This window comes from Gymnodraco acuticeps, unplaced genomic scaffold (assembly GCF_902827175.1).
Source record: "Gymnodraco acuticeps unplaced genomic scaffold, fGymAcu1.1, whole genome shotgun sequence".
NCBI lineage: Eukaryota > Metazoa > Chordata > Actinopteri > Perciformes > Bathydraconidae > Gymnodraco > Gymnodraco acuticeps.
In genome coordinates this window covers 227,501-248,498 of record NW_022990413.1, presented here as the reverse complement: position 1 = coordinate 248,498, position 20,998 = coordinate 227,501, and the positions used below count along the sequence as shown (strand labels likewise).

The following is a 20,998-nucleotide window of genomic DNA, read 5'->3' as shown; positions in this document are numbered from 1 at the left end:
TCGGTGCAGTCCAGCACGACATGGAGCTGCAGCCAGTCGGTGCAGTCCAGCACGACATGGAGCTGCAGCCAGTCGGTGCAGTCCAGCACGACATGGAGCTGCAGCCAGTCGGTGCAGTCCAGCACGACATGGAGCCTGGCCAACACTCATTAAGTGCCTTCCAACAGAACCAACCAACTCCCTGCCACTGTCGGAGTAAATGATGGAGGGACATTAAAAAGTGAGAAAACATGAGAGAAAGAGAGAGTGCACGTCAGGGTGAGCCACCTAATAGGCCGCGCTAGTGCTACTATTAGTGAGAAGTAACTGGGACGGACATTTTTCACTATTTCCTGACATTTCATAGACCAAATGGCAGATTCATCAATAAGCAATTTGAGGGTTTGTTGGAGGGCAAGTTACAAATACCCCAGCATACAATCTATCATTTGAAGCTTCTTTTTGAAGTAGCAGATGGTGCCTGCAACTACAAATTAACTTTCATATTCATGTCCTGAGATTATACAGCCTTATGTGGCAAACCTCACCAGCTTCTTACATGTGGCTGTTTACCGCCAACCTTGCATGCATGGAAAATGTAAAAAGCTCCTCGCATCATATGAGCAAATAACTACCCGACTAGTCATTGAGGGGTGAAGAGAGAGAATCATTCATGCTCCTTTGCTGCAAATTAGCGAGGTGCAGAGAGATGCCTTGCTGTGCCATGTGCTTCAGAGCAACAGCTGCAGATGCTCAGAACACAGTCATGCTCAAAAGATATGCATGTTATTTTGTTTAGCATTGTTATTTTTAAGTGAGATTTTTAGATAAGCTTGTAGTGGGTTCCTAGCCGAGTGCATGTGTATTTTATTTCAACATTTTCTTATTGTAACCTTTCTTTTGTGCAATACCACGGAACACACTCAGCTGATGTATCATGCCCTTCACTAGCTGGACCCCTCACTGTGCGGCTATCGTGCCACGCCATGTCTCAATCAGTTACACACTCAATGTATCCATGCATCCTTTCATGACCTTCTGAAAGGGTGTCTCTTTTGTAGGGCTTTAAAAGTGAGCACAATCCTTAAGAATCAGTGTGATTTGCTCTCTCCCTATTTATTGCTGTCTGTCTTTGTCACTATTAAATTAAGCAGAAATTCAAATAGCATAAGTAGAACATTGAAAGATTCACTCATTCAAAAGCAAGGTACTGATTGTGTTATAACTGTTTCAACAACAACAGACTCGAGTCAGTATCTCTTCCTCCTCAACAACGATGACCCTCAAACACAGGAACATACATTCCCTCTAATTATCACATGACGTCTTCTTGGCTATCAGATGCTGCTAGAATGAAAGGGGGCATTGCCTTGAGTCCATCACTTTCTCCCTCAATGACTTCTATCAGATGCTTTATCTTTTTCAATAGGGTAGATTTGACATCCCATGAACTTCTGGGAAAGACTTAGATCTTTGCGACCTTCCTTCCAGTTTCACAACAGGGTGCTGTCGAGTCCTGTCATGCTTTTCAAAGACATCATAAAACATTTATTCTGTTTCAATATTCCAAACCCTTTGGGGGCTCCTATGATAATGCAACCAGCAGACCTTTGCAACACACACACAGCTCACAGTTGTCTGCTGCGGTATCTAAAAAAAATGGATGCAAGTTTTTAATTCTACGGGGTTCTATGGGTCGCAGTGAATCTGACTGTCTGCCATCTGCTGTCTAACCTCAGGCCGGTTGCAAAAGCCTCCTGAGACATTGGGTTATTGTCAATTGCATCTAAATGAGGAGAAAAATAACACTTCCTTCAGCATTTATTTATAAGCTGTGGATCCCTCAGCTGGACACCTGCCAAATGTTTATACAATGACAATTCCATAATCTGGTGTTGTTGCTCAACAAAGGAAGTAAACATTCCACTTTCGTGACACGGCGTTTAATACTGTGACCCATTTGGAAACCACACTGATCCTAGGATTGACGAGGAGGACATTCTCTAAATAACTACTAAAATGACCGAGCACATCTAATAAAAGGGGTGACTGACATCCTATCCTCTTACTCCTGGATCTAAGTTGAATATACTTTGACAAGACGGATACAATCACTGCAATGGAGAATACCAAGCTGAGTGGTTTCCATTAAAACCTTAGAGTAATTAAAGAGGATCCAATTAAAATAATGTGCAGACAAGGGCATTTTATAATCCGATATCACTTTCAAGTCACATACGATCCTCCCCTGACAGTCCATACACTTTAAAAAGCATTGAGAAGCTTAACTGTTATAATGATACCTTCATGGTGTATTTTTGTTTGTATTTGTTGTGCCTTATAGCTTTATGTTTACTTGTTTGCTCCACTCACCTCAGTAAAATGGCTTAACGAACCAAGGGTTTGTCAGTCACCTTCCCTTCAATGCCATGCTCCTGTGCTTTGTCACCGTTGGGTTAAAGTGTATGGTAATACTACTCCTGCTGCTCTAAAGCAGGCTTTATTTATTTGTGGATTGGGCTGTCACCATGGTTACAATTTGCATGCCATGTTTGACTACTGGTCCAGACTTTCCAGTGACCATAAAATACAGAAGGCTGGAGGAACTACAGATACACACCTTTGAAGAATATACTAACTAAATGCATGTCCCTGGCCTAGGAGAAACAAGCTCAACAAAGCAACACACATCCCTAAAAGATAATGTAAGAGGATTTAGGTTCAAAACAAATGTAGAATGTAACATATCCTGCTTTATCCTCTTTTGCGAGACATTACATTCCTATTTCCTACTGACTGCAGGCTTCTTTTCAAATTCAAATGTGCTTTATCAGCACGAGTCCCATACAGTATTGCAAAAGTGACCTGTGCAAGCCTTCTCCTCTCGTCTCTCTCTTTCCATGCATGTAGCTGATGCTGACCTCTCTCTGGCCTAAGAGCTACTGTGCTTATTACATTAGGATGTTTATCATAGGTCTGTCAAAGTATCACTAATCCATCCTGACAGTGTGGTTCAGCTTAATCACATTAATGTGGTGATGCAGTCAGTATGCCAGCCAACACAGCTGACCCTGTGAAACCCTCTTGTTGGCTAAGGGCCCTGAACCTGGAGGACAGGTGCATAAACCGGATAACGTTAGCAGAAGATCGATTGACTTCCAGCAAACATGAACTAGCTAGTGTGCTAACCTTATATTGTAGCTACGTGACTTTCCCTAGGTACTTACTTAGGGGTCCTCCAGGTCCGAGTACCTGGTCCTTGGAAGGCGGAGTGCCGCTTTGTCGCTCGAAGTTGCCGGGGTTAGAGAAATAATCCCTCAACCTCGGGAGCTCTCTGCCAGTCTCCAGCAGTTCTGTGTGAAACTCCAGGGCCGTGAGGATGTACTGGTCCCGCAGTAGCTGTGCAGCGATACCGTCCACAGATATCCGTGTCTCGGCAGCCATAGCGGAGGTAACCGCTACCGACACCGAGCCCTCACCGCCGGGGCTGGTCCGGTTGCTAGACAGCGTCGGAGGCTCGGTGTCTGCGGACGGAGAGAAAGGGTTACCGTGCGGAGGCCCTGGAGCCCCGTCACTCGGGCTTCTCTCTGTGTCAACTGTCTCATTGGGGCGCCGTTCAGCCTCTTCCTCAGAGTCACTGAGATTAAACGGGTTGACCGACGCCATTTTTGCACTATAAAGATTCTTAGCTAGCCTGGCTAACCGGACCTCTTCCTGAATGGATGCTAGCTCTGGTTTGGTAGGTTGGTTGACAAGGGGGAAAATGCAAAGCTGTGATTGGTCAATTTTGAGAGACGTCGTCCCAAAGCCCGCCTTTTTCATGGGACTATATGAGATGATTGGATAATGGCGAGACAGAAAGGAAAACTGGGCAGGGCACATTTCACAGCTGATAACCTGTGCTAGCTAATGTGTTGTCAAAGAACCACACGCTGTCAAAAATAACGCTTTCCTTTTAAACTACACTGTAACACAAATATTTAAAGAATAAGAACTCAAAGCATTTATTTGACACTTAAACAATTGAAAAGTAGTGCTCGCTATGAAATAAATGTATTAACTACAATACCCACAATCAGCTGCAAAGTACACACGTCAACGTAAGACGTCAGTCACAACAAGGAAGTGGATGCTCATGTTTTCTTGTACTAAGCTTCTTAAAAGAGGGACAGTCGGTTTTGTAAAAGGACGCATTTAAAGATTACGCGGATCTTGTTCTGTAAATCAAATCCTCTATCGGTCGTGTTATCTGGATATATAATAATAAGTTAACTACGAGGATAAAAACGATGCTAAATCATTTGAACGGGTGATAGTATTTTAGATAGTTCTGCTCTTCCATTCATTCGTCAACGAGACAGAGTCCCCGGTTTCTATGGACAGATCCCACTGAAGTCACATACAGGTAATACTTTGTGCATGGTCTAAAGATGTATGAATGCTGGCCCGATGGGTAACTCATTGAGATGTACCAAACTAACCATTACACTTTTAGCTTATTATCTAATGGCATATGGTGACAGAAGGATTAGTCCTGATCTTAAGCAGTCTTTAAATCTTACATACTATGGCTTAGTTATACAAAGCTGAACCTTATAAAGTATTCCCTTAATATTTGAACTAACTTCTTTATCCTGTACTCTAAAACGAAATATGTGTCCATGTTTTCCTCAGTCATTTATATACTTTATTTATACTTAATACATTTATTTTGGGGGGCGCCTTTCATAACACCCAAGGACACCTTACAGGGTTACAGAGTTACATTTACAATTTTACCTTACAAATTAAAACAGCAGATTTAGTGAAGTATCAGCCGGTATCAACTTGCTTCCCATTTCACCTGAACACACATCAGACCTTACCTAATCTGTCTCCATGCCCCCTGTTTCCCTGCAGACCCAGCTCAGTGTTCACCCTCAAAATGAAGATGATCACCTTCCTGCTGGTGGGACTGATAGTCCACGTGATCTTCTTCGTCTCTATCTTTGACATCTACTTCACCTCTCCCCTGGTCCACGGCATGACCCCCCAGACCACACCGCTGGCCCCCCCTGCCTCCAGACTGGTGTTGGTGGTGGCCGATGGCCTCAGAGCGGACAGTCTCTTCACACCGCTCCCCGACGGCTCATCGAGAGCACCATACTTAAGGTTGGGAGTGTGTGTAGTGAAGGCAGTGTGTATCTGCATTGAAGTGTGTGTGACTGTTATTCTGGGTCTTTTATTCCCATGCTTTGCTAATAAATCTGTTATAACTAAGGAATATGAGTACAAGTATGTGTGTGTTTCCCAATATCAGGAATGTGATGGAGGAGAGAGGTACCTGGGGGGTTTCACACACACGCGTGCCCACTGAGTCTCGTCCCGGTCACGTTGCTCTCATTGCTGGCTTCTATGAGGACGTGAGTGCTGTTGCTAAAGGTAGGTGTACATGTTGATACAGATTTGGCTATGTAAAAGATTAAAGGCATAGTTCACCCCAAAACACCCCTGTTAGTAGTTTCATGTAGGACCTATTTTCTTTCCACCAAACCACACCGACAATCGTATCCCAATGAAGGATGAATCTACTCGTACTGTATTTGTGACTGTTTTTGACTGCAAGTGTAATTACCTTATTTGACCTGTGTTTTCAGGCTGGAAGGAGAATCCTGTCGAGTTTGACTCTGTGTTTAATGAGAGCAGACACACCTGGTGCTGGGGCAGCCCTGATATTCTGCCAATGTTTGCTAAAGGTACACAAGCACAGACAAGCACACACATACAAACAATACAATCATAACCACCAACTTAATCAATAAGCTAAATATTACAGATAAAAACTGTATCATTACTCATTACAGCTTAAATGTGCTGATATTTTAGATCTACATATTCTAACTATCATTGTATTTTGTGCTGTGGTTCTTGCAGGTGCCAGTGGAGACCATGTGTATACCCACACATACCCAGCAGCGGAGGAAGACTTCGCCTCCACAGACGCCTCCAGGCTGGACAGCTGGGTGTTCACTCAAGTCAAAGTATGGTAGTAGAGTTACTAACAATAATGATGCATGTTGTGATAATAATAATGATAGATTTATTTTGTTAGCGCTTTGTGCTCAAAGACGCTTTACAGATATAGTGAAAAGAAAAGAACAACAAATAAATATATAGTTAAAGTCAAATTAAAATCAAGCAATACAAAAGCAATCACACATTAAAAGCCAGATTGAAGAGGTGGGTTTTTGTGAGTTTTTTGAAGGTGGTGAGGTCAGTGCAGTCTCTGATGGGTTGTGGGAGTGAGTTCCAGAGGGAGGGGGCAGCAACGGAGAAGGTTCTGTCCCCCCAGGTCCGGTGATTGATGCGGATGGGGATGGATATGAGGTTGGCTTCTGATGAGCGGGAAGGGGTGTGGTGGTGCAGCAGGTCTGTGAGGTAGGGGGGGGGGGGGGGGGGGGCTGGTTGTTGTGGGCTTTGTGAGTTATGAGGAGGAATTTGAAGTCGATTATTTGACGGACAGGGAGCCAGTGGAGGTTCTGGAGAACGGGAGTGATGTGGTCTCGGGAGCGGGTGTGGGTGAGGAGGCGGGCAGCAGAGTTCTGGACAGGGGCGCGGGAAGGGGGGTGCTGAGGGCGCTGCAGCACCCCCTAGCGGCAGGCAGGCGGAGCTCCTCTGTATGCAAATGTTATTTTTTTTTATATATATTTTTTCATTTCATTTCATTGTGCCTGAGATATATTTTACATTATATATTATTATTCAAATGATAATTTTAAACTATATAATAAATTATTTAGCTTCAGGGAAGAAAAATAAAAAAGATGTGGAAAAAAAGCGTTTTGTTAGTTTTTAGTCGGCTGCACAAGTGACAAGTAACTGACATGAACATGAACTGACGTATTTCGGAATTCTTTCTCACTAAAAACGCTAAATCTGCTAAAAAGATTGAAATAGAAGATGCAGGGGCAGGGCATTATTATGCAGAATCTGTGTAATATGTAGCCAGGAATTAGCAATGCCTAGATAGCCTACTTTTGTGCGTGCTATATAGTGCCCGTAATAGCGTGCACTGGAGTCCATTGTTATGCACTGTGGTTTTGCTCGGTGTATGTCAACGTCACCCACCCCCCCCCCCCCCCCCCCCCCCCCCACATGCCATCTTTAACAGATTCTACTATGTTTATTTTTCTCTCTGCACCAGTCATTCTTCCAGTCAGCCAAGTCTAACTCCAGTCTGAGGGCCAGTCTGCTGGAGGATCAGAACATCTTATTCCTGCATCTGCTGGGCATCGACACAAACGGACATGCTCACAGACCAATGTCGAAGTGAGAGAAATGTCATCAGTTGTTGTTTAGGTTGCACTGCATATACAATATAATGAAATAACAAATAAGCAATGTCTTGTATCTGTTCTTTATCTAGGGAGTACCTCGACAATATTGGACTGGTAGACACTGGTGTAGCTGATTTGGTGTCTATGGTGGAAGACTTCTTTGATCATGATGGAAGAACAGCCTATGTGTTCACCTCTGATCATGGCATGACAAACTGGGGTAGGACTCTTGTTGTTGTTCTTCAACTGTCAGCAACTGGAAAAAAAATTTCTTATGCAAATGAATTCACAGTAGCCTTTTGTATCGTCTGTTGTGTCTCCAGGTTCCCACGGAGCAGGCCATCCCTCGGAGACTCTCACACCTTTAGTGGCGTGGGGAGCCGGAGTTAAAAATGCCCAAAAAGTCACCGCAGCCCAACCATACAACGATGGATTCTTACAAGGTGCTAAACTCATTTACTTTTCTCTCAGCTGCCTGCTTTAATGCCTCTCAAGCTGTTTTTTTTTTAGTTTAGGACCCAGGTTCTCCTACACCTATAGAAAAAAAAGGAAAACATTTAGTGAAAGCAACTTCATTTGAAAGACAAACATACATTTTCTCATTGTTTAATTTAAAATGTTTTATTGTGTCCCGATTTTAATCCATACTGTTTCTTCCAGATTGGAAACTGGAGCACCTTCAAAGAGTTGACGTCAATCAAGTGAGGCTCATGGCAATGTCACTTTTTACTTACTTCATCAGTTATTGTAATATATTTAAATATATTGTGTGTTTTTTACAGGCAGACATCGCTCCCCTAATGGCTTCTCTCATTGGTGTGCCATTTCCTGTTAACTCTGTTGTAAGTCTAGAGATAAATGAAGGAAACTGGAAATATTTTAGTCCTTTCTATCTGGAAAGTTGTCAAAAACTGATCAGTTGTTTAATAGTAATTATGTGTGTTTGTGTCTCTTCAGGGTGTGTTACCTCTTCTCTACCTTAACAACAGTGACCAGTTCAAGGCAGAGAGCATTTACACGAATGCTATTCAAGTACTGGAGCAGTACAAGGTATACATGCATTAAGCTATGCTATTACTGAGCTTTATTTATGGTAATAAATTAGTATCAATTAAAGTTGATATGATACTTGAATGTTGGTATTTTCTGTACTATTTATTTGATTAATAAGACTAACTTTAAAATGATAGTTTTAAACACTCTGGCATTTCTAAGTTCTTTGTATGGATAAGCCTACATTCAATGTCTTATAATTATAAATCTATAGTGAGTGAGCTGTTCCATTTGTTTTTGTAGATGAAAATGGCTCAGAAAAAGGAGACAACTTTGTCATTTCTCTTCACCCCATACCAGTAAGTACAATTAGTGAGTTCATGAATTGTGATAGCTGTCAATGAATTACATACATTTTATTTGCTGTGTTAATTTTTTAATTCAAGCATTTATTTTACCAAGGGATCATGTTTAATATTATCGCTGTTTGCCAAGTATTAAAGCAAATAAACCGGTTTTATTTCTTCACCCTATTTCAGACCACATTTAAATGCAATTTCACACACTCTGGCTTTATTGCTTTGTCTCTCTGATTTTCCCAGACTCCTGACTGAGTCAAAACAAGCTGAATTCTTCCACAAGGCCAGAATACTGATTCAGCTGGAGAAGTATGACGATTTTGTGAGTATTTTGGAGAAGGATATTGCAGTGTATGGGCACATTTGCAAGTATACAAATCCATTAGGAGGATGTTGAATGTATTCACCAATGATGTTTTTCTTTCCCCCTCGTCTGCCTCTTGTCAGATCTCTCTGTGCCGCTCTCTGATATCGAATGCTCTGGAGGGCCTGGTGTACTACCACACCTACGACAGGTTCTTCCTGGGTTGCAGCGTAGTGCTCGGGTTCGTAGGCTGGACCTCATATGTTGTGCTCGTGATACTGAAGACTCACGCCAGCCTCGACCGTCACCCCAGTCTCCTCAATCAGGTGAGACATACACAACAATCCCTCTCTCTTTGCCTCTAAATATCTCCTCCACCAAGGCACATTAAAGTTACTCGATTGCCTCACTAAATTACATTTTTGGTGTTTTTTTCCCGGTGTATGTGTGCAGAATCGCAGCCACACTTTGGCGAGGCTGTGTATCTGTGTGACGGTGGTGATCACTGTGTTCCTGCTTATCCAAAGGAGCCCCGTTACCTACTACATTTACTGCCTGCTGCCTGTTCCTGTGTGGTACTCTGTGCTAAAAGAGTGAGTATAAACACATAATAATAATCTGCATGCTGGTTTTTATAGAGAGGTGGGGAAACACCTCACACAGACAGGATGTCAGACATATCAAACACACATCAATGGACATCTCAACAATCAATGAATATAGCAGATTTGTATTTATACTTTACCTCACACAAACATGTTCATGCACGTCTGGCACAGCGGCAGTGAAGTGTTAATTAGATCCTTTGAAGTGTATCCACTCATGTTCCTCCTCTGAAAATGGATTAAAGGACACAGTCTTTGCATGTGTCTTTCTTGTATGCAATTCACAACAGAAAAATAATGTCTCATTAATAAATGATCCCTTTCAGGTATAGAACTCTGACAGATTTGGTTCACTCGGCTCCCTCTCTGCCACTGTGGAAATGTCTTGGCTATCTTGTGCTGGTGGCGTTTGGAATCGAGCTACTGGTAGGAGTCTTTCATGTAATTTAATGTAAAAATGTCTGCTTCATAGTACTGATACAGCTTTACTTACAAGCCTTTAGTTGACCTCCACATACAGTATTATGACAAACAATGTAAGGGTAGTCATTGTGTGTACCTTTGCTGCCCCCAGGTGGTGAGTTTCTTCCATCGCGCCATGCTGACTGTGGGCCTGGCTGTCCTCTCACTCTGGCCCTTCCTCTCAGGACTTTTTGGAAAAGCCAAGGTAACTATGTCATGGATTACTGCTCCAGCTGGAAAGGTTTTGGAAAATTATGTATCACAACAAAGTGGGCGTAAACAAGGTAGGGTACAGTTTCCTACAACTGAAGCGTGAACAATGGCATCACTTTGTGTTGACAATGGAGGGGAATAGAGGGAGAGAAGATCCCAGTACTGTACACAAGGAAAAAGTCATGGGATTTGAATATTACCTCACCTGGAAAGGTTTTGGAAAATGATGTTTCACAACAAAGTTTGGGAAAACAAGGGTACAGTTTCCTACAACTGAAGCGTGAACAATGGCGTCCCTTTTTGTTGAAAACGGAGGGGAGAAGATACTAAAATTCTCTATAGCATATATTTTTAAGCAATTTAATCGGAAGGTTCAATTTGAGGAAAAAAACTGAAAAGTAGGCTGAAACATTTGTACAGTTACTGATCAGTGCATGAAAGACTACTAATTGTATATTGAGTAAGCTAGGGTTGTTTTTCTTTAGCTTAGGGGCATGCAAATTGATTTATTCTATATTTACATGTCCCCTGCGTCCCCAGTGTAAATGACATCTGAGTGTGAACACAGTAGCAAAACGTCTTGCTGACAGAAGGTGTGACTGATAGATTTGTAGCTAACATCAGTGTTTTTATCAAGACATCACACTTCATAATGTGCCTTCTTTTTGATAAATACCTATTTTTTATTTCTTCCTTTCCTATCTGAACTCATTTCCTCTGTCCCTCTGCAGTTCCGCTCAGTGAGCTGGTGTCTGGGCTGTCTGTGTTTGGCGGCTTTCCCCCTGATGCCTGTTGTGGGCAGAGAGCCGAACATACATCTGGTGTGAGTGTTTCCTCTATTTGCTTACATTTATCAGAAAGTGAACCACAGTGTCCTACCGTTAGCCAAATCTCTCAAACCAGAAGAACCTCCGTCGGTTACAAGGAAATATATTTATATCGCTATACTTTCAGAAATATCATACCAGAGTGATGTTAGCTAAAACATTTTAGATATGCGATATGGTTCGAATCAATGTCAGAATATTAATGCTAATATTTTTCCTATATTATTATATGTATATAATCACAATGTAGTAAGCAGTACTTTACATAAGAAAATATACCTCTGCATGTATTGTAATAGACATTCAGTCTTATAGTTTTGTACAATGTGCACATTTTTATATAAATATTAATTTTATTTATCTTTCTTTCTTACATTTAACTTTACCTTCCTATGTTTTTTCTTAAACTATCCTTTATTTAATTTATTTTTAATGCACATTCTTACCTTAACTTCTTATGTTCATCTAAATATTTCTATTTTTCTTTATTATTACTTTTTACATTTTGAACAAAACCCACTTTTTCCTAGGGATAAATTCAGATTCTGATGATTATTCTGAACATTGATGTCAAGTGGAAGAGGCAGAAACTATCAAATGAATTGCTAATTAACAGCAGCATTTATATTCAACATATTGTGCAAAATTAATCTGTGCGTTTGCTCAGTACCTGTGCAGGTGTGCTCTCTCTCTTCACCTCTGCCTGTTACCTGTGGTCCGCGCTGCAGAAAGCTCCGCTGCACCTCACTGACCGGCAGCAGTTCATCACCCAGGTAACTACAAGACATGTCACGTTGGGTGTGATTGAGTCATTGCATTTTCTGAAATAAATGATCACCTGTCACACAGATGCTCCATGTGGCAGTGTGTGCGTACGTGCCGTCCCTCACACACTCCAGCCTGCAGCAGAAACAGGGCCTGCCGCTTCTGAACCAGATCATCAGCTGGACCACGTTAGGTAGGCAGGTGTGAGTGAGCACACCATCTGTCCAACACCTCAGAATCTCCTGGGGATGTGTTATTTATGTCATTTTCTAAAAACATAATCAGATATCTAAGACAGAAATCAAGTTATTTAACTCCTGGTTAGATCTCACAGGGTTCTACATGTTATTAATGCCTGAAAAAATGCAGAAATATGAGGTTAGGATAAGTTTACTACTCTATATCAGCCTATGGTCTGTAGGACAACCATTTTATTTTGAAAAGTGAAATTAAAGCCGCCTTGCTTTCCTGAGAAAATGCACACTTGAAAAATACAACAGGCAATCATAGTCATGTAGCTGTTAGGATATAACATCTGATGTTTAAAGAAGAACGGTTTGAAGGACTACAACGTATTGAAAGAACATTTTTGATTGTATGTTTTAAGTTAAGCACATGATTGAAATCCAATGCTTACATACATACATACTGTAAGGCTTGATTTTCAACATAATCTGGTATTCCATCTACGCAGTCACTCAAAGAAAGTAAGGAATTATGGGGAATTCTTTAAACCTTTTTCTGCAATTGCATTCACCTCACTTGTGTCTTCTCAGCGTCTTCCATGCTGGTGCCGTTGTTGAGCTCTACTCGTATCTTCCACCGACTCCTCAGCATATTCCTCTCCCTCACAGCCACATACCTGCTGCTCAGCACCGGGTGAGACACGAATATTACACACACACATCATGCAGCTGCACTTACATGTCAAATTACATTTTAGAGTTATATCATTTATGATGTATTCCCCCCCCAGGTCAGAGGCATTGTTCCCCCCTGTGTTGTCATGGCTGATGTTTGTGTGGATCAACATTGAACAGGAAGCCATGCTCGCTCAGGGCGTCTCTGGCAGACAAGAGGTGGAAACAACAAGTGTTTGTCTCCAAATGTAGAGTTTTTAGAGCACTGTAAACAAAGTGTGTGTCTAAATATTTTACTATAGGTTTCTACAGAATTAAAATCACATATACTGATAGTTTACACACCCCTTGGTTTCTGAAACACTATGTTTTATTTCATGGAAAAAGGCAGATTATCCAAGTATTTCAATGTTATCAACTGTATAAAACAAAAACGGCAACATTTCCTTATGGCATGTACTATAATACTCTGCCTGACCTTGTGTAAGCGTATTTTCCTTCTATTTGTATATTTTTGTATATATATTCTGAAAGGTTCTGTTGTTAACATTTATCTACTATTCACTCCTTTAATGTCATTTTCTTAGTTAAATAAACAAGGACATCCCTGCTTGTGATAACACACTGTAATCTGTGAAGAGGGCTTACATAAAGCTCTACATAAAGTACACAACGTCTGAGTGCTAACTTACCGTTATCATCTCTCTGGGTGTGTAAATGAATGTGTGATAATGCTTTTGTGTGTGTTTTCTTTCAGCTCTCCACTATCGATTTCTCTGCAAACATCGACATCACCAAGATCCGACAACTGAAGTTGGATGACATCAGAAGATCTTATTTTTTTGTATCCTTCCTAGAGTATGTTGCAACAGTGACATTGTTCAAACTGGTGCCAATGGAGACTTTAGTTCAGAACTAGAAAATGGCATTAGATTATCATTTTGCAAAGTTAAGATAATGCTCCAAATGTTTCCTTGACCATACTTTTACTTCAGGTATTTTTTATAATAACAGCGTTCTTCGGGACAGGGAACATAGCTTCCATTAACAGGTATGTAGGTCATTGTCATATACTGTAGGTCATTGTCATATACTGTATATATACACCTGTGTGGTGTTGATGGCAGGAAGTTGTGTTTGGGGGTGGTGTGGCGGTGCATGGTGCATCTTGGGTAATTTTTTTACTAGCAATGTTTCATTTGACTACAGAAAGGAAAACAGTGACAGTAGACTCAGTAAACTGTGTGAAATGCCTTTGTGTTATTCTCTTAATGTTTTAATGATTTAGTCACCTCCTCTCCTTCTTTCTCCTTGTCTAGTTTTGACCCAGCGTCTGTTTATTGTTTCCTCACTGTCTTCAACCCCTTCATCATGGGAGGGCTGATGATGTGGAAGGTACCATTTAAACAAACGTTTATTGATTGTGCTGCCTAACTGTATACTTTCATCATCATAACTCAAGAAATACATTTCCAAGAAGGGAGAGTAGTATATTGATACATCTGTCTGAGAAACAAACTTTGAATGTGTTTTCTCTGAACTTCCAGGTTATCATTCCTTTCATTATAGTGATGTGTACATTTGAGACCATCCAGGTTGCAACACAGCTTTCATCAAGAAGGTAAGTCCTTCAGAATAAGATGCTCAACTCAATTTATAGGACAATTCAACAGGACTACGCACAGCTTCTTCCCTTCAGCAGTCAGACTGCTGACAATGAACCCCACGCTGTCCCATACTGCCTAGTTGTTGTCGTGTGCTGTGCTGAAGCGCAATTCTGTATTCACTGTATTTATTATTATCTGTGTATTTATTCCTATTTATACATTTCCCATCTATTTACCTTTATGTTTGTATCATTTATTTTGGTACATACTTCTGATAATTGTGTATGTAACTGACTGTTTTGCACTCTGGTTAGACCATCCTTAAATTTCGTTACACTGTGCTTGCATTTTTGTAATGACAATAAAGTAATCTAATCTAATCTAATATACACATACTTGTATTTATTGTTTGTGTGAAGTGGGGTCATTCTACCATGCATGCTGTATATGACGTACACTTGTGTGGTTGTGGATGTTTATAATTTCAAAGATCTTACTTTTGACGCTTTCTTTCCACTCTTGTATTCTTGTTTTCCAGTTTGTTCCTCATTGTCCTGGTCATCTCGGACTTGATGGCTCTGGTGAGGATGTTTGAAATGTTTGGGTTAAATGTAGGGCTGCATGATATATCGTGTCGTGACGATAATCGCGATATTCACATCGCAGGACATGCGATTGTTTTGTTTTTTTAGGATTTGCGATATTAAGTAGGCAAATGAACTCAAACACGTCATGTTACAATTATTTTGCTGCTTGCTACAAAAGGAAAACTTGCGCAGCTCATGTCAGGGGAACTTGAGTGAGTGACATGCAGGCTCTGACAGCAAACCACAATCAAATCTCCAAAGCAAACAGACCCGGTGATTAAAGGTAAAAACACTGAATAAAGTAGTTTCATGTGTTTCTCCAGGGCAGTTCCGCGCTAACCGAGCTAGCTCAGCTTGTTGCTCTGATAACTTAAGATCTAGACGTCCGTGACTAAAATCCTTCATCCGGTTAAATAAAGTTAAAAAAAATACCAATTGTATAGCATTAAAGTTCAAGAAAGGATAGTTTGCGTGGAAAAAAACGGTCTTTTCTTCAATTTCTGTATGTTTTCATTTCCCAATATATATCGCAGGGGGGAAAAAATCGCAATGTCAGTTTTTTTCAATATCGTGCAGCCCTAGTTAAATGTTTTATGCACTGTTGTTCTTTATCAAATCATTTTTCTCTTTTACCTTTCCACATCTTCAACTCATTCTTCTTCTCCTCAGCACTTTTTCTTCCTGGTGCAGGACTACGGCAGCTGGTTGGACATAGGAACAAGGTTAGTTACCTACATGCTTTGAAGTGTCTTAATTCTTACCAATAAATCACTTGACAATAACACTACCCTCCACATTCCTTGATGATCCTTTCGGCCTCTACTTTAAATGTGCTGCATACACTTGATTAAGTGTATTCAACGTATTTCTCTGTCTCTTTCAGCATCAGCCATTATGTGATAGTGATGTCGATGACCATCTTCCTGATGTTGCTCAGCGTGGTCACGCACATTCTCACCTCACAAAGACTCATTCTGTGGAGGAAGCGCAAGACCCACTTCCCCTAAACATGTATAGTGCAACCAAGTGTTTTGTATAGGTGCTTTTCATTTAGCATTCACCTTATTAAGCCAAGGTTAGTTTATACGGGATATTGTTTTATGAGTCATTATACTGTACAGAGTCTCACACCACTAAGCTACATTGTTTTGGATTGTGGGAAATCCCCTCTTGTACATCCTTTTTGGTCAGATGCTTTCAACTATCCTCTCAGAACTGCTTTAAAAATGTCTACAATAGTGAATTAGTGCAGGTTGAGAACATTATTCCTTTGTTCCTCCTTGTATGAATGTAAATAAACACTAACTCCTTAGATAGATGGTTTACATAGGACATTTTCAAGTGGCTCGAGACTTGTCCAAGGTTCTGTTTGCACTGTATTCTTTTGTACACGGAGTTGATACATTATTGTTTTTACATTAATCATTGACGGATGGACTAAGGCCATTTGAATATCGGACTGTAACTTATGCCTTTGCCAAGGATGCTGGTTCATGATCCACCAAAGAAAGGTCAACTGTTTTGAGTTTGTATTTCCTGGGAAGCTACCCGAGACGTGTCATGCTCACAAGGTAAGGAGAAGGGATTTATTTAAAGAAAATTGTGATGATATGTTTGTGGACATGAATGAACAAAAAGAGACATGTGTTTTGTATTAAACATTAACAGAATACACCAGGTGCCAGTATCAATGTTATGCTCTGTTTGTAGAGCCTGTACTCAGTGGGCAGCAAAGGGATTGTGGGTAGCAAACTTGTAAATGTCTGTACATAAGATTGTTAAGATGTGTTTTGAAAAACCTATGGATAGTTTGTTTAAATACATTTAAAAAACCTGGTTTTCTCGTGCAATTTAGTTTTCCAGATCAAACTTCGGGACATGATGGGTAGCAAAGTAGGCTAATATTAACTGCATGAACTGACTGAACATAGCCAAATATAACTTACTACTTTAATCAAATCACCTCGCTTTGTGGACAAGGGATTTTCTGTACTTACATCTGTGGGTCTTTTCTGAATATGATAAATATTTATATCTAAATGTTCTCAGCTTCATTGCACCAGCTGGAGTGGCACTATTTGCCTTTTAACTAAGTGCTTGCACACATGTCTCCACATCACAGCTAGCAGTACCACATCCTCTCTCACTTCTTCTATTTTCAATGGGCCAAAACTTTGACTCCATAGTGTAATGTACAGTAAACAACTGTTGTTGTATAGTGTCACGGATCTCCATGCAATAATTAAGAGCAGCAGACTATTTGGGTAAGAGCTGATCTGTCTGAACTCTTTGTGGTTCCTAGAAACTCAAGACAAACATGACTTCTGCAGAATATGATTGCTTTTTGTACAAAAAAACAGTAATCCAAAAAAACTCACATATGAGATTTTAAATAGCAGTATCCTTTCTATTATGCACATGACTATAATGCATTATAAATATAGTTTTGATTAGGTTTAACCTGCTTGTAACATGGCATAATGATGATAGCTATAAGGACTCATACATTTGATAACAATTTATTAGATTTGTATTGAGTAAGCACAACATAATATAAATCATTTAATAGATTTCTTTCCAAATGTCATTCCTCACTTGGGAGGAAGACACTTGGAGGATAGAGTATTTTAAAATTAGGTAAAGAGTGTATTGCATTAAGTATTGTTTATGTTGCTCCTACATTATACATTTCTATTTCTAGTCAACAATTCTACATGGCATTGTCTCTACAGTTTCAAATTATAATGATTTGTATATAGTTTAATATTAAAGAAATTAATAAGTAGAGAAGTGTAGTGACCAGAAGGAGGAAGCAGCCAAGTTCCTGGTCATGTGAAACACCTCCAGTTGCTAAAGGAGTACACGCACACTATTATGCAAAACTGAACTGTGGTTGGTGAAACACAGACAAGGTTGATCTTCACAATCTCAACTTCCACATGAGTTGGTACCAATAAGTGCACAGACACACACATAGGCGTTACCACACGAAGAGCTTATCCCATGTGCGCCGACAAAATCTAATGACAAAGATAATTAGATTTAATGTAGAGGAAATACTCGCTCTGTATGCCTCATTTTCACACATTCAAGAGCACTCAGCTGGCGGTTCTTCTGAGAACTAAAAAGTAAGTAAGTCTTTTTTTTCTTTTTCGATTATAATGCTATTTCCTTTTCAGTTTCACAATGTTCTTTTGATGGCCTGAACAATGTGTTTGTTTCTTACCTTTGTATTTTAGGGTTTGTATTTTGGAGATGTAATATCTTTAGTATGTTTTAAGTTTGGTTTCCTGTTAAAATGAACACTTGAAGCATCCGACAAAATTATTCTTCGGTGTCAATGTCTTAATCTGGATTTTGTGTTCAAATATGAACAAATAGCATCAGTGAAGTATGTCAATATAATGTAGTGTTTAAAACATAAGCTACATGAGCCAATTTTTTACATTATTTTGTATTTAGTATTATTATTTTTTTGGTTAAGCCTACTTCGGGGTTTTTTAATGGTCAAGTCAATTTTACAATTTTACTCCCCAAAAAAAACGTTTAAAGGAGAAAACATGGAAAGAAAAATTCCCACAACATGGACGAAATAGTTAAAAAGAAGCCCTTAACTGATTGATTCCCTCCATCACATCACCAATCTTCAGTTTCTCTGTCAATCCCTCCTGTTCTCTCTCCTCCCCTCTTTCTTTCTCCGGAACATCCCCACGCTTGACGCCTTCAAAAGGGCCCTCAAGTCCCATCTGTTTACTAAGGCCTTTGGCCCCTAATCTATTTGTTGTTTTTGTCTGTCTGACTGGTTGTCTGACTGCCTTTTGTTTAGTTATGTTTTGCCCTGTTCTTCTTTGTAAAGCGACCTTGGGTCTCATGAAAGGCGCTATATAAATCCAAGCTATTATTATATTTCCCTATCTAAGATGGCTACCACGGTCCCCCAAAGCGTGTTATCTTCGGCCTTAACCTCCATGATGACCTCCATGATGACCTCAAGCTCCTCACCGAACACCGTAGCCCCCCTGGAAAATACGTCAGACCCTAAAGAGTACCACACCGTCCTCCTGGTCATCAACTCAGTAGTTCTGCTCAGTGGCATCATCAGCCTGAGCCTGATGATGCACATCATGAGGTTCAGCTCCACATCTATCACCTCCATAGCCGTACTCAACCTCATCTTCACCCACTTCATCTTCCTCCTGACCGTGCCCTTCAGGATTTACTATTACGCCAATCATCAATGGGACCTGGGCCCCGGGTTGTGCCGGGTGATCAGCGGCATGATCCACATCCACATGTACATGTCCTTCCTCTTCTACGTGATCATCCTCGTCACACGCTTGATGTCGTTCTACTACAACACTGAGCTTGTGGTATCCTTCCAGAAGTTCCACGCTCTCCTCATCAGTGGAGCGGTGTGGATCGTGGTGCTCGTCGTGGTCCCTTGCATCATGCATTCTTTCTACGGAAAAATAGGAAACAATAAGGGCAGTGAAAACAACACAAATACCACTTGCTTCAAGTTTGGCAACAACATAGCTGCTGCAAAGGTGTTAAACTACATCGTCAGTATAGTGATCATATTGGTAGCTTCAGTGCTGACAGGCCTCCAAGCCAACACCCTGAGGGTTTTATACAAGAAGCACCATGAGGGGTGCAGCTCGCAGCAGGACTACGGGGCTCAGCAGAAGAGTCTGTGCTTCGCTCTCGTCATGGTCGTCTGCTTCATCCCCTACCACATGTTCCGGCTCAACTACTTAGAAAAGATCCACCTGGAGAACGTCAACGAGGTGTTTCTGACTCTGACCACTTTTAATTGTTTGGACATGCTCACCTTCCTGGGCAGGAGAACCTGGTTCATTTGCTGCCCCAAAATGACTTTTTGACATTTCTTGGCAGTGTTAGGGGGTCCGGATACTTGATTTGCTTTTTTTTGGAAGAAGTAGATAGATATTTAATTTGTCATTGTACAGGTACAACGAAGGAATCAGGTTAGGGTCAAAATGGCTATTGTGCATTTCTATAAAAAGCTGAATGTTATAACTACTCAAATTACAACAAATCTTTAGCACTGATTGGATTAAAACTCCAAAAACATTAAAGAAGAGATTTTTATAAAACATACAAAAATAGTCTTTACTCAGTGGGTATTTTCTGGTCTTTTTGGAGCTAATATTTTTTTTGTATTTATCATGCTTTCCCACTTTTAAATCCTAACATAATCCTAACATCCTAATTTTTTATTGTGTGAGAAATGCAATAATATTCCAGTTTTTTGCCTTTTTATTGGATTTGTCTTTGAAAATGTTGTAAGAATGTGAGACTGTAAACTGTTCCTGGCTCAAAATGAATGAACTGTTGCCATCTGCTGGTGTGTGTGAATATAACACAGGCTTCGAACATTATATTTGTAATACTAGCTAATAAAATTACTGTTTGGTTTCCTAATTGTTTAATCCAATATGTTACTTATTGTAAAACACATAAGAGTCGGAATGAAATACACAGTTTACATGTGTTTCAACATATTTGCTAACACTTAACCCTGTGTGTGTACAGAGTGAAATTAAACGTCTAAAATGGTTACTTCTTCACCATTATTTTGTGAAACATTACCTCAAGCCTCTTGAATCTGTTACCTTCTACCCTCAGAGGGGGTGTTACAGGCCCTAACTGACACACACACACGCACACAAACACACACACCTGGTGATCCTTTCCTTTTGGTTTTTATGGCTCTGGGTTACTGTTTAACATCCCCACCTTGGTTTGAGTTTGTTTAGTAAATCGATCTAATGACAGGGCTATGGTGGCGCCATCCAATGTGCTGCTCCATGAATTATATCCCGCTCAGCTCTCCAACCTTCCCTTTTAATGTTGTTGAACGCCTTTATCATTGACCTATTCTCAGCGGGAGACTAATGTCGCACTGAAGGGCTGATCACGGTACACCTGGATAAATGCACATTCCAGACGGAAACAGAAGCACAGGTAAGTCAAAGTCCTCCCGTGAAAATATATAGTTCTAAAAATGCAAAACATCCACGTCAACTGTAAGAATGATGAGTTATGCGTTTGGTTTTGAAGAGGAAGCTTACCTTGAGCTCTTAATGAAGGAAGTTTG

The 20,998-nt window shown here is 40.4% G+C and overlaps 4 protein-coding genes and 1 long non-coding RNA gene across 15 annotated transcripts in view; 3 read left to right on the top strand and 2 right to left on the bottom strand.

Moving 5' to 3' along the window:
- The window catches only part of relch (RAB11 binding and LisH domain, coiled-coil and HEAT repeat containing), a 33,519-nt gene extending 29,809 nt beyond the window's left edge, over nucleotides 1-3,710 (bottom strand). For 6 of the 8 annotated variants that reach the window (XM_034224936.1, XM_034224939.1, XM_034224940.1 and 3 more), the window contains exon 1: nucleotides 3,207-3,710. In XM_034224936.1, coding sequence (XP_034080827.1) covers nucleotides 3,207-3,645 — 439 coding nt within the window. In that variant the 5' untranslated portion in view covers nucleotides 3,646-3,710. The remainder of the gene's footprint in view (nucleotides 1-3,206) is intronic. The other 2 variants (XM_034224937.1, XM_034224941.1) reach the window with 1 other exon arrangement.
- pign (phosphatidylinositol glycan anchor biosynthesis, class N) lies at nucleotides 3,404-16,709 on the top strand. Its single transcript, XM_034224945.1, has 29 exons — nucleotides 3,404-4,384; nucleotides 4,879-5,130; nucleotides 5,279-5,400; nucleotides 5,616-5,714; nucleotides 5,893-5,999; nucleotides 7,163-7,287; nucleotides 7,385-7,515; nucleotides 7,619-7,738; nucleotides 7,956-7,996; nucleotides 8,078-8,137; nucleotides 8,253-8,345; nucleotides 8,592-8,647; nucleotides 8,891-8,969; nucleotides 9,095-9,277; nucleotides 9,405-9,544; nucleotides 9,883-9,982; nucleotides 10,131-10,223; nucleotides 10,963-11,054; nucleotides 11,726-11,831; nucleotides 11,908-12,016; nucleotides 12,600-12,702; nucleotides 12,800-12,902; nucleotides 13,441-13,527; nucleotides 13,679-13,734; nucleotides 14,003-14,078; nucleotides 14,231-14,304; nucleotides 14,829-14,871; nucleotides 15,547-15,599; nucleotides 15,761-16,709. The coding sequence occupies exons 2-29, from the start codon at nucleotides 4,904-4,906 to the stop codon at nucleotides 15,882-15,884; spliced, it is 2,802 nt and encodes a 933-aa protein (XP_034080836.1). The 5' UTR covers nucleotides 3,404-4,384; nucleotides 4,879-4,903; the 3' UTR covers nucleotides 15,885-16,709.
- LOC117551867 overlaps nucleotides 7,110-20,998 on the bottom strand; it is a 19,013-nt gene continuing 5,124 nt past the window's right edge. The window contains exons 1-9 of one of the 3 annotated variants that reach the window (XR_004569861.1): nucleotides 20,973-20,998; nucleotides 15,511-19,336; nucleotides 14,788-14,868; nucleotides 13,376-13,491; nucleotides 12,581-12,688; nucleotides 11,729-12,065; nucleotides 10,116-10,251; nucleotides 9,697-9,784; nucleotides 7,110-7,829 (exon numbers count right to left, since the gene is read on the bottom strand). The exon at nucleotides 20,973-20,998 is cut by the window's right edge and continues 126 nt beyond it. This is a non-coding gene — a long non-coding RNA (uncharacterized LOC117551867). The remainder of the gene's footprint in view (nucleotides 7,830-9,696; nucleotides 9,785-10,115; nucleotides 10,252-11,728; nucleotides 12,066-12,580; nucleotides 12,689-13,375; nucleotides 13,492-14,787; nucleotides 14,869-15,510; nucleotides 19,337-20,972) is intronic. The other 2 variants (XR_004569862.1, XR_004569863.1) reach the window with 2 other exon arrangements.
- On the top strand, nucleotides 17,776-20,489 carry LOC117551866 (probable G-protein coupled receptor 141). Of its 2 annotated transcripts, none has more exons than XM_034224949.1 (2): nucleotides 17,776-18,005; nucleotides 18,798-20,489. In XM_034224949.1, exon 2 carries the CDS (start codon nucleotides 18,798-18,800, stop codon nucleotides 19,758-19,760), a length of 963 nt encoding a protein of 320 aa, XP_034080840.1. In that variant the 5' UTR covers nucleotides 17,776-18,005; the 3' UTR covers nucleotides 19,761-20,489. The 2 variants fall into 2 exon arrangements, with proteins under 2 accessions (XP_034080840.1, XP_034080841.1); XM_034224950.1 differs by having other exon boundaries at nucleotides 17,776-18,009.
- hnf4g (hepatocyte nuclear factor 4, gamma) overlaps nucleotides 20,667-20,998 on the top strand; it is an 11,390-nt gene continuing 11,058 nt past the window's right edge. The window contains exon 1 of the mRNA XM_034224947.1: nucleotides 20,667-20,865. Within this exon, the coding sequence (XP_034080838.1) occupies nucleotides 20,835-20,865 (31 nt within the window). The 5' untranslated portion in view covers nucleotides 20,667-20,834. The remainder of the gene's footprint in view (nucleotides 20,866-20,998) is intronic.

Excerpts from the sequence above, each read along its gene's own strand:
- pign (XM_034224945.1), top strand. The coding sequence starts at position 4,904 with ATGAAGATGATCACCTTCCTGCTGGTGGGACTGATAGTCCACGTGATC. Across the intron at positions 7,739-7,955 it reads CAACGATGGATTCTTACAAG|ATTGGAAACTGGAGCACCTT; the intron begins GTGCTAAACTCA and ends TGTTTCTTCCAG. Across the intron at positions 10,224-10,962 it reads GACTTTTTGGAAAAGCCAAG|TTCCGCTCAGTGAGCTGGTG; the intron begins GTAACTATGTCA and ends GTCCCTCTGCAG.
- LOC117551866 (XM_034224949.1), top strand. The coding sequence starts at position 18,798 with ATGGCTACCACGGTCCCCCAAAGCGTGTTATCTTCGGCCTTAACCTCC.